We start from the raw sequence: 12,028 nt of genomic DNA, 5'->3' as shown, positions 1-12,028 counted from the left end.
CCCCAAGTCCTCACCCTAGCGCACAAGGCAGATCTCTGGGAGCATCTCTCTTCGTTTTCTCTCCCAAAATGAATTCCTTGCCAGTCAGACCCCAGTGCCCAGCATAAGCGTAGGGATTCCCGTGTCTGGGACTGGCTCATTTGTTTCCCATCTGAAATGCCCGTCCTTCTGCTCTCCGCCTCTCAGCCACGCATCAACCACACTCATGCTTCCGCTCCAGTTCCAGTCCTACTTGTCTTGGCTGCTCCAGGGTCTCTGCCTTTCTGGCTTCCTACAGCCCCTCTCACCTGGATCACTATCTCTTTTTTTATATTTCGTGGGTATTGTCATCTCAATACTACTGTATATGTTTCTAAAAACCAGGAATCTTTATTTCATGTCCCTTAGGCTCCCCAGCAGAGGGAGGTGTACAGATTCCTGGATGAAAGTACAAACCTTTTGCCTCCACGTGGTTCAACACTTGGACTCATTGCTGCCTCATAAATGGACAACCATGTATATCAGTCGCTTTCTTCATGTAAGACAATACCAGTGCTGATGCACTCAGGATAAGGTCTACACATGTTGGAGGTCAGGCAATTTGAGAACAGAAATAGTAGAATTTGTTTTAACTTTCTATCCCCATGGTGCCAGGACCACAGCACATGCGCAATAATAGATTGGTTAAATGAGTGGCATTAGATTTTTTGAAATCCATTTTTTCATGTGGAAATATCTCCTCTCAGATAAGCTGTACCGCATACCTCTGTCCACTACCTCCCCAACGACCGGCTTTTGGTCATTCCCCAGTGTCCTCCAGGAGGAACCTACATCGACCACGGTGCCACACGTCTTGAGGGAGAAGAGGATGTTGACGTGGGTGCCATTGGACACTCCTCGGCAGGAGGTGTTGGTCAGGAAGAGCTCCAGACCGCCCACCAGGTCCCTGGGGACGCTCACTTCGATGGTGTTGGTCTTGCACAACACGGGGACTGCGGCAGAAAGGGGCTGCTGTTAGAACCGAGAACCTGAGGGAAGGCTTCTAGAAGAATTAATTTCACCATTATGCAGCTTCAGCCTTTTGTTCTATCCTCAAGGAAATCTATGAGGCTCTAAACAAGTTGGTGAATAAAACCAGGACTCCTAACTCCCAAAGCTGTGGTCAAATAATGCTCCGGAGTATATTATCTCTCAAATGAGGAACTAGTATGTTCAAGTTTCAATTCGACAGACATTTCAAAGTATGGCTAGCATAACTCCATGAACTGAGGCACCTGGAGGATTAAAAGTTAATCCTCCTTTTAGCACAAACACAATTTATTGGCAATTCAGAAAATGACTGCTTGGATACAGGCTTAAATTATATAATGGTCCTGCTTTGACTTTACTGTTAATTACTGCTCCATAAAACAGGTAATAAAAGCAGTGTTGGTGCACTTGGGGAGGAGTTCTAAATTGTCTTTGTACTGTTCAGTAAACCATAACTCTGGCTATAAATTGCACTTGCACTGAATATAAAAAGGTTGCTTTCCCTCAGCGTTCCCATGTTCATTTCTTCCAACTCTACAAATACCCTAAAAAGAATATATATGGGTACTGTCTGGAAATATCTGAGGAGAATATCAATATTTGAGGACATACCATAACAAATGGTATAGTAAAAAGAAGTCAGAGATAGTTGCTCACTAAATATTTGCTGGATGAATAAAATAATGTTCTGGACAGAAATAACCAGATTTCCAGAAAAACAGTTCTCAGAGGATTATTGAGGCCCGTATTGTAAGTGCAGGGAGAGGAATCAGTTCTCTAGGGCTTTCTGCTTAGTTTCACAGCCCAATGATCTGCTAGAAAACAGAAGAACTGCATCGATGTCTTACACGTCTAAATTGAGTATTAGCCTTACAATTAGTAACAGAAATTAGAGGGGAAAAATCAAAGATGAAAAAGCAAAGGAAACTGCATGATCTAGAAATCCCATTTCTGGGTATTCATCGAAAAGAATGAAAAGCAGGATCTCAAAGAGATATTTGCACACCACTTCCATAGGAGTGCCATTCACAATGGTCAAGAGGTAGAAGCAACCCAAATGCCCATCCATGAATGACTGAGTAAACAAATGTGGTATATCCATACAATGGGATATTACTCAGCCTTATAAAGGAAGGAAAGCCTGTCATATGCTACAACATGGATGAACCTTGTGGCCACTATGCTAAGTGAAATAGGTCAGTCACAAGAAGACAAATACTGTATGCTGGGGGAGAGGGGAATGGGAAGTTATTAAATGGGTGTAGAGTTGCAGATTTGCAAGGTGAACAAGTTCTGGAGATGTGTTACACAACATTGTGAATATACTTAACACTACTGAACTATACTCTTCAAATTGGTTTGGATGGTACATTTTATGTTATATATTTTCCAACACACTTTTTAAAAAAGCAAAGTAAAATTGTTTTGTTGTGTTTTTTTTTGGTAACCTTTTCTTAGGTCTTTTCTCTTTTGAATGTTTCCAGGATGAAGATGCAGGAACACACACTGCTGAAAGAGCTGGCGTTCTAAAGATGAGAATCTTGGCACATGTGGGTGAGGAAGGCAGGGAGGTGGGACGGGGAGAGGAAGCATGAATCAGAGCAGAGGTCAATCCCTGCAAGTACTACCTTGGCAAGTGTGGTTGTCCTCAGACAGCACCAAGCCCCGCGGACATTCACACTGATAGCCCTGCTCAGTCACAAGGCAAGTATGGCTGCAGCCGCCATTGCTGTTGTGGCATCCTTCAATGTCTGCAATAAAAACCAAAAGAAAAGGGGATGATCTGGAGCCCTCTTTCCCCGAAATTCTGGTTCTTGGGATGGCACTTTGCATTGGGGCTTAACTTAACTCGTCACAGTATCACTGGGGCCTAACAGTCACTGAGAAATGTAGGAAAGCCCACCAAATACGGGTATTAAATGTTATAGCTACAAAGAGCAATCTTACAATACCCACAGCTCTACACACTGAAGCTGGTCATGTTGTAGAATTCCCTTCAATCTGGATTTGTCTGTATTTTAATGGTTACTATGTTTGGGGGAAAGTCATTTCTTAATTGCTGTAATATTTAGTTTGCTCAATTCAAAATTCTATAAGAGTATTATTGGTATAAAAGGAACAGAATAGAATTTGATTGGGCCAGCTAGATGGATCGGAGTTCTTGCCAGTTGGCTGGATCATCAGTCCTTCTGTATCCCCATCGCTGCTCTAAACCACTTGTTATGTTACCCGCCTCTATTACCTTGCTACTCCCGGTGTGCTTCTTGGAGTCAAAGAATAGGTGTCACCTTGAAGTTGGTTATTTAGAAATGTCTTGGCCCAACCCCAGACCTACTAAACTAGAATCTGCATTCTAACAAGAACCCAGGTGATTTGTGGGCACGTTAAAGTTTGAGAAACATGGAATACCCAGTTTTATTTTCCAAATATGTGGCTCTTTACCTCTTGCAAAACGCAACTCCCTTCTGTGAAACCTTGGAGACAAAGTTAACAGTGACTTCCATCTGCAAGCATCCTTGACGATGATGAACCCTTCTGTCATTTCCTTACACAGCCGCACTGTTACTCTCTTCTGACACTGGGCAGTTTCATGGACAGCAGAGAATAAGCCAATGGCCTGGGCTCCCGATTTGAATCCTTCTTACCCATTCTCACCTTCGCAAGTCTTGCCATCACTTCTTAGCACACGGCCAGCCCCACACTCACAGCGATATGAATTTTTAAGGTTTACACAGATCTCACTACAGCCGCCATTGTTTTGTTCACATTCATTTTCATCTGTAGAAAAGAAACACACCATGTACATGGTGCCGAGCAACTTAAACTCTCAACCCCCTTAGCAGAATCTCCACATCTTTTCAGTTACTGCTGATACACTTTCCACAGCCCAACCCCCTCGCTGAGATCCAGTATAATCACTTCTATCAACCAGGACTCCTCAACCAAGTTATTTGTCCATCTGCCCTCTGCTGAAGCAGAAGGCACCTACGTCCTTGCCAATTCCCTCCTAAGGGCAAAACTGTAGGGACATAAAGTTCCTTTTGTTGCCTACGTTCACCTATTTATTTGCATTGGTGAGAATCTCACTTTCTTCAATGAGCTCCTAAAGATTTGCCAAATAAATAAAAACTTATAAATCAAACCGTGTTCTAAAGGCATTAAAGGAACGTACATTGCAGAAGAAAATATCTGACAACATTTCTGAGGCAGTCTTCTGCCATACATGAGCAACTGCCCTTGAAATCTCTCTTAAATGCTGGAATGTTCTCACATTGTACTTCATGATTGTTAAGTCATTGTAAGGATCTGACGAAAGAAGGGACTCTTTCCATAAAAAAATGCATAACTGACAATAAATGTCGACCCCTTTCCTTCTACAAACAAAAGAAAAGGAAGCGTGGGAGCTAACTTTGTCATGGCTGGGACATCGGACCTAAGCCAGGGAGCGGGGTTTAAACACCCCGAGGTGGGAGGAAGCATGGCCTTGGGCCCAGGGGCGGAGATGAGCGGGAACTGAAACCCTCTCCAGGACCCTGGCAAAGGTATCCCCATAATGAGCTGGGGAGAAGCATTTGCTGCGAGGCCCAGGGAGGCAGTAAGGAGCTCTCCGCCTGAAGCTCTAGGAGAGAAAAAGCCTCCAGAAACCGCGGGAGCCCCACGCCCAGTCCTGCCAGGGCTGACGTGTGAACTTACACTTCCCACATGGTGTGGGGATGTTGCAGCCAGAAATGGATGTAAAACTTGGCCTGGACTGTGAAGTTTCTGTGATGCCTGACAGAGCATTTGGAAAACTGTTCTGCAGTAAAACTTCCATAAACTGGGTGATAAGAATAGAATCTCCCCACCCACTGCCCCGAAAACAACAATTACATCAGAAAATGGTTTGCCATGAAATACTAACCATGAGGAAATAATTTCCTATAAGAGAGAGTTGGCAAGATAACAAACAAGGGGTTTTGGATTGGAGATAAACAAAATGATCCAGAAAAATCCATAATACGAGGATTTTAAAAAATCACCAAACAGATAAAAGGAAGGATAGTTGCCCAGCTGGTGTGGCTCAGTGGTTGAGTGCCAACCCATGAACCAAGAGGTTTCTAGTTCAAGTCCTGGTCAGGGCACATGCCCAAGTTGCAGGCTCAATCCCCAGTAGGGGGCGTGCAGGAGGCAGCTGAATGTTTCCATATATCCCTCTGCCTTCCTCTCTCTAAAAAAATCAATAAAACATACTGTTGTTTTTTTTTTTTTTTTAAAAAGAAAGGATAGCAACCAAAGTAAGTGTGTAAAGGGATAAGACAGAATTGAAAAACAAACATGCTGAACTTAAAAATATAGTCAATGAGATTAGAGCCTTCAGTGGGTGGTAAGAGGCACTGGCGGCCCTCCTGGGGGTGGCCACACCAGTGCTCAGGGCCGGGCCTCTGTGGCAGGCTGACCTGCTTTCCTCAAGACTGATTGTTTGATGTGAAGGAGAAATGAGCTTCTATTATCTAAGCCACTGTTATTTAAGCCATTGTTATTCGGGGGTCTGTTGTTATTTACAGCCTGACTTTGATCCTATGCCCCAGCAATTCCACTTTTATGGGGTCAGGTATAATTTTTATGTTAATTTTAAGAGCACACAAAGCACTGCTACATATTGTTATGGGCACATATATGAATAATAAAAGCATAAAAACAGGGACCAGAGGAACACACACTAACTTCAAAACACTGACTCCCCCTGGAGGGCGAGAGAGAAAAATGAGATGGACTGAGATGATTTTACTTGTATCTGTAAAATTTTATTTTAAAAAAAGAGAAAAACTTAACCATAGTCAAATCTGGGTACATGAGTATCTGTTATATTATTTTCCTATACTCTTCTCTCTGCCTGAAAAAAATTACATAATTTAAACCAAATAAAAACTATATTACATCAAAGAGAAAAAAAAAAAACTAGGAGAAAATTGACACATGCACATAAACTTTGCCTGTAATTTCAGGGAATTCATGATCTCCCTGAAACTGATGGACAGACTCCAGGTAGGAACTGCGGTCTGTTCCCTAGGTACTGGTAGGCAAAGGTGTCCAAGATAAACTGTTAAGCAAGAGGCATGTATGATATTTGACCTTTGGTGTAAAAAAGGGGGAAATAGATATTAATATCTATATTTGCATTTTTATACCTGCCTGAGAAAAAAACTGGAAGCACATAAGAAAATAATATAAGAGTTTACTTGGAATGGGGTGAGGAGGAAATGGGACAAATGGAGAGAACTAGACATTTCACTGTATACCTTTCATGCTATTTAATTTAGGAACTATCCTATATAATAAAAAGCTAATATGCAAATTGACCAAACAGCAGAATGACTGGTCACTATGATGTGCACTGACCACCAGGGGGAAGACACTCAATACAGGAGCTGCCCCCTAGTGGTCAGTGCGCCAGAAGCTGGGCTCACAGCTGGGGAATGCAGTGGCAGTGGCAGGAGCCTCTCCCATCTCTGCGGCACACTAAGGATGTCCAACTGCCAGGTTAGGCCCGCTCCCCACCATCAGCTGGACATGCCCTGAGGGCTCCCAGACTGTGAGAGGGTGCAGGCTGGGCAGAGGAACCCCTCAAATGCATGAATTTTATGCACCGGGCCTTTAGTTTAAATATATTAGCTATTCAAAGTTATATTAAAATAAAAGCAAAAAAATGAATGAATTAGACTTATTGTGGTGATCACATTGTAAAGTATATAAATGTCGAATCCTTATGTTGTACATATGAAACTAACATAATATTGTATGTCAATTATACTTAAAAACCAAAAATAAGAGAAATGAATGAAAAAGTCCTGCCTTTAAATAAAAGCCAAATATTTCCCAACAGATGTGTGTCCATGCGTGTGCTGTGTGAGAGGTGAGGGGAAACTACAGGAACAATTGTCTCCTGCACCCAAACATTTTAGCATGAAGTCACATAGTCAAAATGGACCTTGTAAGAGCGCTAACAGCTGTTGTGGGAGGGCTAAACATGCTCCACAGCATGGTCAGTGGGGCTCATTTAGGAGACTGAAGAACAATAGCTTTTCTTAAATAAGCCATTTATACACCTTTCGCTCTAATTCCCTATCCCATTCTAACCTGCTACCGTTCTTGAGAGGTGTGGGGCAGGCCTCCCTTTTCTCACCAGACTTCTTTTAAGTCCATTTGAGTCTGAATACAAAAAGATTCATAACATTAAAGGGAAAAGAAAGGATCTTCAGTCTTGGGTTTTTCAACAACAAAGCCACAAACAACTCTGGATTTCCCACAAGCAATCCAACTCCTCTTTCTTGCCACTCAGAGAAACCAAAACTATATTAATGAAGCTGTAAGAGTCTGTCCTTAGATAAATGTAGACCAAAGCTATCCAATAGAAATACAAAGCAAGCTACACAAGTAATTAGAATCTTTCTTGTAGTTATATTTAAACATTTCTTAAAAGAAAATGGTAAAATTAATTTTAATAAATACTTGATTTAATCCAATATGTCCATAATCTTTCATCTCAATATATAATCAATATTAAAATTATTGAGATATTTTACATTTTTAAAACTAGTCTTCAAAATCCAGTGTATATTTTATACTTATAGCCTGTCTCAATTTGGATGCTAAATTTTCATGAGAAATACTTGATCTGTATAGAGTCATAAAATTTACAGTTGGCTACTCAAGTTATTCCAAATATTTTCAGTTTTTCAATGACTGAATCAAGTATCAGTTTTTAAATTAAAATTATGTAAAATTAAAATTCCGTTTTTCAGTCACTCTATTTTAAGAGCTCCATAACCACTCATGGCCAGGGACTCCTATTTGCACAGAACGATTCTAGACTACACCTAACGGTGCCATAAATCTGGCTTAAAGCTTTAGTTATGAACTACAAGGACAAACACCATTCCAGGTGTTCTGAGGCACAGACTGGAAAAATGATGGAGGTCTAGTCAGGAAGAGTTTTTGATTTGTCCCTTCAATCTTTGAACAGTCTGTTTCTACTTCAAGATTAGTTTCTTACCAAAGCACGTCTGCCTGTCGGGGCCCAGCACGGTCCCTGGAGCGCACCTGCACTCGCTGGTATCCGAGCAGCTGCCTTGGCAGTCCTCATCGCAGATGTCATAAAAATCTGTGGAAGGATAAAGATGACCTTTTATGACGGGCTAGGACCAGAGGACCCTCATTCCTGAGTTCAATCATGGGATCCTAGCTTCTAGCCAACACCCAGAGAACTCTCATTGTTCAGGGATTACATAAACCCAATGGAAAGACATATCACCCAGGAACATCTTTTGTCATTTAGATCAATGATTCCCAGCTTCAGATCCACAGGCCCCTGGTTGGCCATAGATTCTGCAAATCTAATACCTCACAAATATGAGCTATGGGTTAAATAAACATTATCTCATATCACATAACCCATGGACACAGACAATAGTGGGGTGAAGGCCTGGGAGGGGACAGGAGTGAGGAGGAGAGAGACAATGGGGGAAAAAAGGGACATTTGTAATACTTTCAATAATAAAGATAAATTTTAAAAATAAATTAACATTATCTCCTACTTTTCTATGTACTCTATTTTTTAAATATATATAATTTGAAGAGACTGAGAAAACAAAAATTTATTTAAAAGTATTACTGACCTAAAGTAGCTTCTTTCCATATAATTTTTTAAAAAATCAATGGATACTAAGCACAATGCTATCACACGGATGTCTATCTAATATAGTATACTTTAAAAAGGGATTCTCCATACTCAAAAAATGTTGGAAATCCTCTACTTAGATAACCTAAATCAACATTTCATTTTCTAATGACTTGTTCAAAAGGAGTGAAGACAAAATAAAGCAGAAATGATCAAAGGCATAGCTCCTTTCCCTTTCTATTCTCCAGAAATTTTTCAGAAACTTAAGAAGAGAACTCAGAAATCACAACCTGGAGGTATATGTGGCCCTAAATTCGTGCTTTTCGGGCTCTGAGATTCTACCATAACTGAGTTTCCTATGGCACTTTTCTCCTTGATGCCTTGCAGGGGAGGATAAAGAACACAGAGAAGGTACGCACGGCCACAGTAGACATGAAAGCAGACACTGGGCTTGGTCAGACGATACACGTAGTAGCCTCCGGGGCAAGCCTTGACCTCCACCGTGGTGTTCCAGAGGCAGCAGTTCCTACTGAAGCTCGCACAGGCCTGGCGTTGCACGATGCCATCACCTTCTAGAGGGTGGCTGCCATTGAGCCAGACCGGCGCGTGGGTTCCACAGTGGTTTTCTGGTATGCAGAAGGTGGGCATGGCATCCCCCGCCATGCCCGTGAAGCGGTACCACTCCCCATCCACATGGTTGTCACATAGAGGTGGACCTTGAGATTCATCCAGTTGGTGGTCAGTGTTCCTCCAGGGCTCATTCAGACTGATGTAAGCAGAACAAGGATCTAGGGCTGGGAAGGAAAAGGACACCTCAGAGGCACCCTGTGCTATTTCAGTTCACAGAGACAACGTCCTGGGTCCACCCCCTTGGTCCTGCATTTTGGCTTTCTGGGGTTCAGAAAGAAATAATCTAAAGTTCCAAAAAGTAGCTGTTTAAGATTCCCCATGCTGACTTACACATGTTCACGAATGCCTTTTCTTAAATTACTTCAAATCTATCTAAGGTTCAGTGTTAGCACTGGGCTAAATTTTTCATCCATGGTAATCAACTGATGGAGAGTTGTTCAGAACCAGGGAGGTTAGGGTTGCCGTCTCATTGAACTCTGCCCTGGTCAGACAATATTCTGAGTATTGTGTCCACACCTGGAGGCTACACTTTATGAAAGTAATGCACAAACTCGGTTTCCAGAGGAAGGTGACCAGACTTAGAAGGAAGCCTGAAATTATTTACTGGTGAAGAAGCTGAGAACTTTAGTTTGGAGAAAAGAAGACTGAAAAATATGCATATGACTTTTCAAACATCTGAACTGGGCTTGTGGAAGAGGAATTAGGTATACTGTTACCAAAACAAGAACAAATTGTTATGGGGAAGCACATTTCGTTCAGTTACCCAGTAATGGAGAGGAATGGATGAGTCTTTGGAAATTTTCAAAAAATATTTAGATGACCATTTGTAGGCAAGATGGAATTTTGCTCCAGCGGGAAGCTTGATTTGATAACGAATATGTAAAACTCATTCCACTGAAAAGGAAAAGGCCTCTGGCACATGTCAGCTGCTTTGAAATACACAGAATATGGCAAGTAGTTACCAAAGATAGTTTCAAAATGGATCTATTCCATCAGCTTATTGAAAATGTTGTAAACTTTGTATATTCACCACTAGCCATGGCATCACTGTGGATAATAGAGTAGAATTTTCAAGCATGCATTTTTAGCACGTGGACAAATGTCTCATCAAAAACATTTTAATGACCAAACACATCAATATCCCCAATATTCTCACTGCTTCCCTCAGTTTCAGAGAAACATTGAATGAATGTAGGCAAATTGTCTGTATGAACCTATAAAACCCAGAAGTTCTAGAAAGGAGACCAGCCATAGAGTACTGTCCTTTTTAATGCATGTCAGGCTGACCTAACTGATATTGTAAGCAGGGAATTCACATGATGGCTGATACATTTTGTGGGCAGGAATTTCAGTTTTAGCAAACAAGGCACAATAATTAAATGTAAATGGACCATGATCATAAAATCTAAGTTGTCTAGAAAGTATTTTGGATTTTCCCAGTCTACATTTCAAACTCAAGTTTGCTCTCTAAACTTCACCCGTATATAGAGGAGTGTGTAGCTTAGTGCTAATGGCCAAGAGCATATGACAGTTTGAGACAGGAAATAACTAGGATACTGCACTTTCTGGAAATAACACATTTGCAGAGTTGCCCATGGCAGGAGCAACCGTCTCCTTTACCAGGTCCCTGCGGGACCCCAACTGTGCCCTAGTTTATAGTTTGCTGTCCCCCTTCAGGGGAAGAAGTGTCCTCATTTAGACTCTCTCCCTCTCAAAAGGGAAAAATTCCTTCACCAGCTCTTCCAGCTGTGGGTTTTCAGGGAATTTCACAGGTGATCATAAATTCATAGAAATATTTGGTTCATTTCCTTGGCTCTAATTTTCTAAGAAATGGTTAGGTACTCAACTTGTAATGGCTTTTACAGACATTCCTAAACTTCTCTCAATAACTATTTCATGAATTATAAAGCTTTTCCTTAAATTCAACTGTCATTTCTTGTGCTGTTTGTTAAAAGTTCGCTTTCTCTCCTGTTGTAGGGGAGATACGGCACAAACAGGAAAAATTTCCCTACGATCTCCTTGAAAATAAATAAATATTTTAAAAAGTTACCCACCCAATATTTCTAACATTAAATATACACATTCATCTTTCCATCTCCACCCCTTTAAGGCCGCACTTCCATCCTTTAATCAGCCGTTAATTCCTGTGCTCAGCCTCTCATGGTGGAGCACAGAGCTTGGTACAACGCCTATGGCACCTTAAATTGTGGACATGTGTACCCCTCAGATGGAAGCGCTGCAGGAAGAACAGCCCCGTGGTTTCCTTTCAAATGTCGCGTCAGGAGCACCCTCTGCCCCCCTCACCCCCCAACTCCCCCTTCGCCCTCTCGCCTGCCAGCCGCCCTGCCGGCCACCCCTCTGGGGTCCCCACTCCGGGACGCAGGGACGCCTGTGCACCCCCAGGGTCTGCACCTCACGGTGACCCAGCGCTGAGAGATAATGTCAAGTCCCGCCCTTCGTTCCAGGTTTGCAGAGCCAGAGCCCCCAACCCTTACATCCTCCTCACCCCAGATGCCCCTCCCATCAGGCTCAGTGCTGGAGCCCCTCTCTCCTCCCTTCCTTCTCCCTCCCTCCCTGTCCTCTTCCCCGTCAACCACTGGGCTTCTCTCTTCCCCACCTCCTCTCCTTTTCCTTCCCTACTTCTTTCCTCTCACTTCCCTCTCCAACCAGGACAAGCATTCCCCCCCCCCCACTACCTTTCCCCTCCTTCCCCAGTTCTCCCTTGAGCACCAA

The 12,028-nt window shown here is 42.3% G+C and overlaps 1 protein-coding gene across 1 annotated transcript in view; it reads right to left on the bottom strand.

The window, feature by feature from the left end:
* The window catches only part of OIT3 (oncoprotein induced transcript 3), an 18,411-nt gene extending 8,782 nt beyond the window's left edge, over positions 1-9,629 (bottom strand). Inside the window, exons 1-6 of the mRNA XM_006761022.2 lie at positions 9,626-9,629; positions 9,085-9,459; positions 8,042-8,149; positions 3,664-3,786; positions 2,637-2,759; positions 811-971 (exon numbers count right to left, since the gene is read on the bottom strand). Coding sequence (XP_006761085.1) covers positions 811-971; positions 2,637-2,759; positions 3,664-3,786; positions 8,042-8,149; positions 9,085-9,459; positions 9,626-9,629 — 894 coding nt within the window. The remainder of the gene's footprint in view (positions 1-810; positions 972-2,636; positions 2,760-3,663; positions 3,787-8,041; positions 8,150-9,084; positions 9,460-9,625) is intronic.
* Between the last annotated feature and the right edge of the window lie 2,399 nt (positions 9,630-12,028).

The sequence above is a fragment of the Myotis davidii genome, unplaced genomic scaffold (genome assembly GCF_000327345.1).
Source record: "Myotis davidii unplaced genomic scaffold, ASM32734v1 scaffold134, whole genome shotgun sequence".
Classification (NCBI taxonomy): Eukaryota; Metazoa; Chordata; class Mammalia; order Chiroptera; family Vespertilionidae; genus Myotis; species Myotis davidii.
This window is presented reverse-complemented; position numbering and strand designations above follow the sequence as displayed.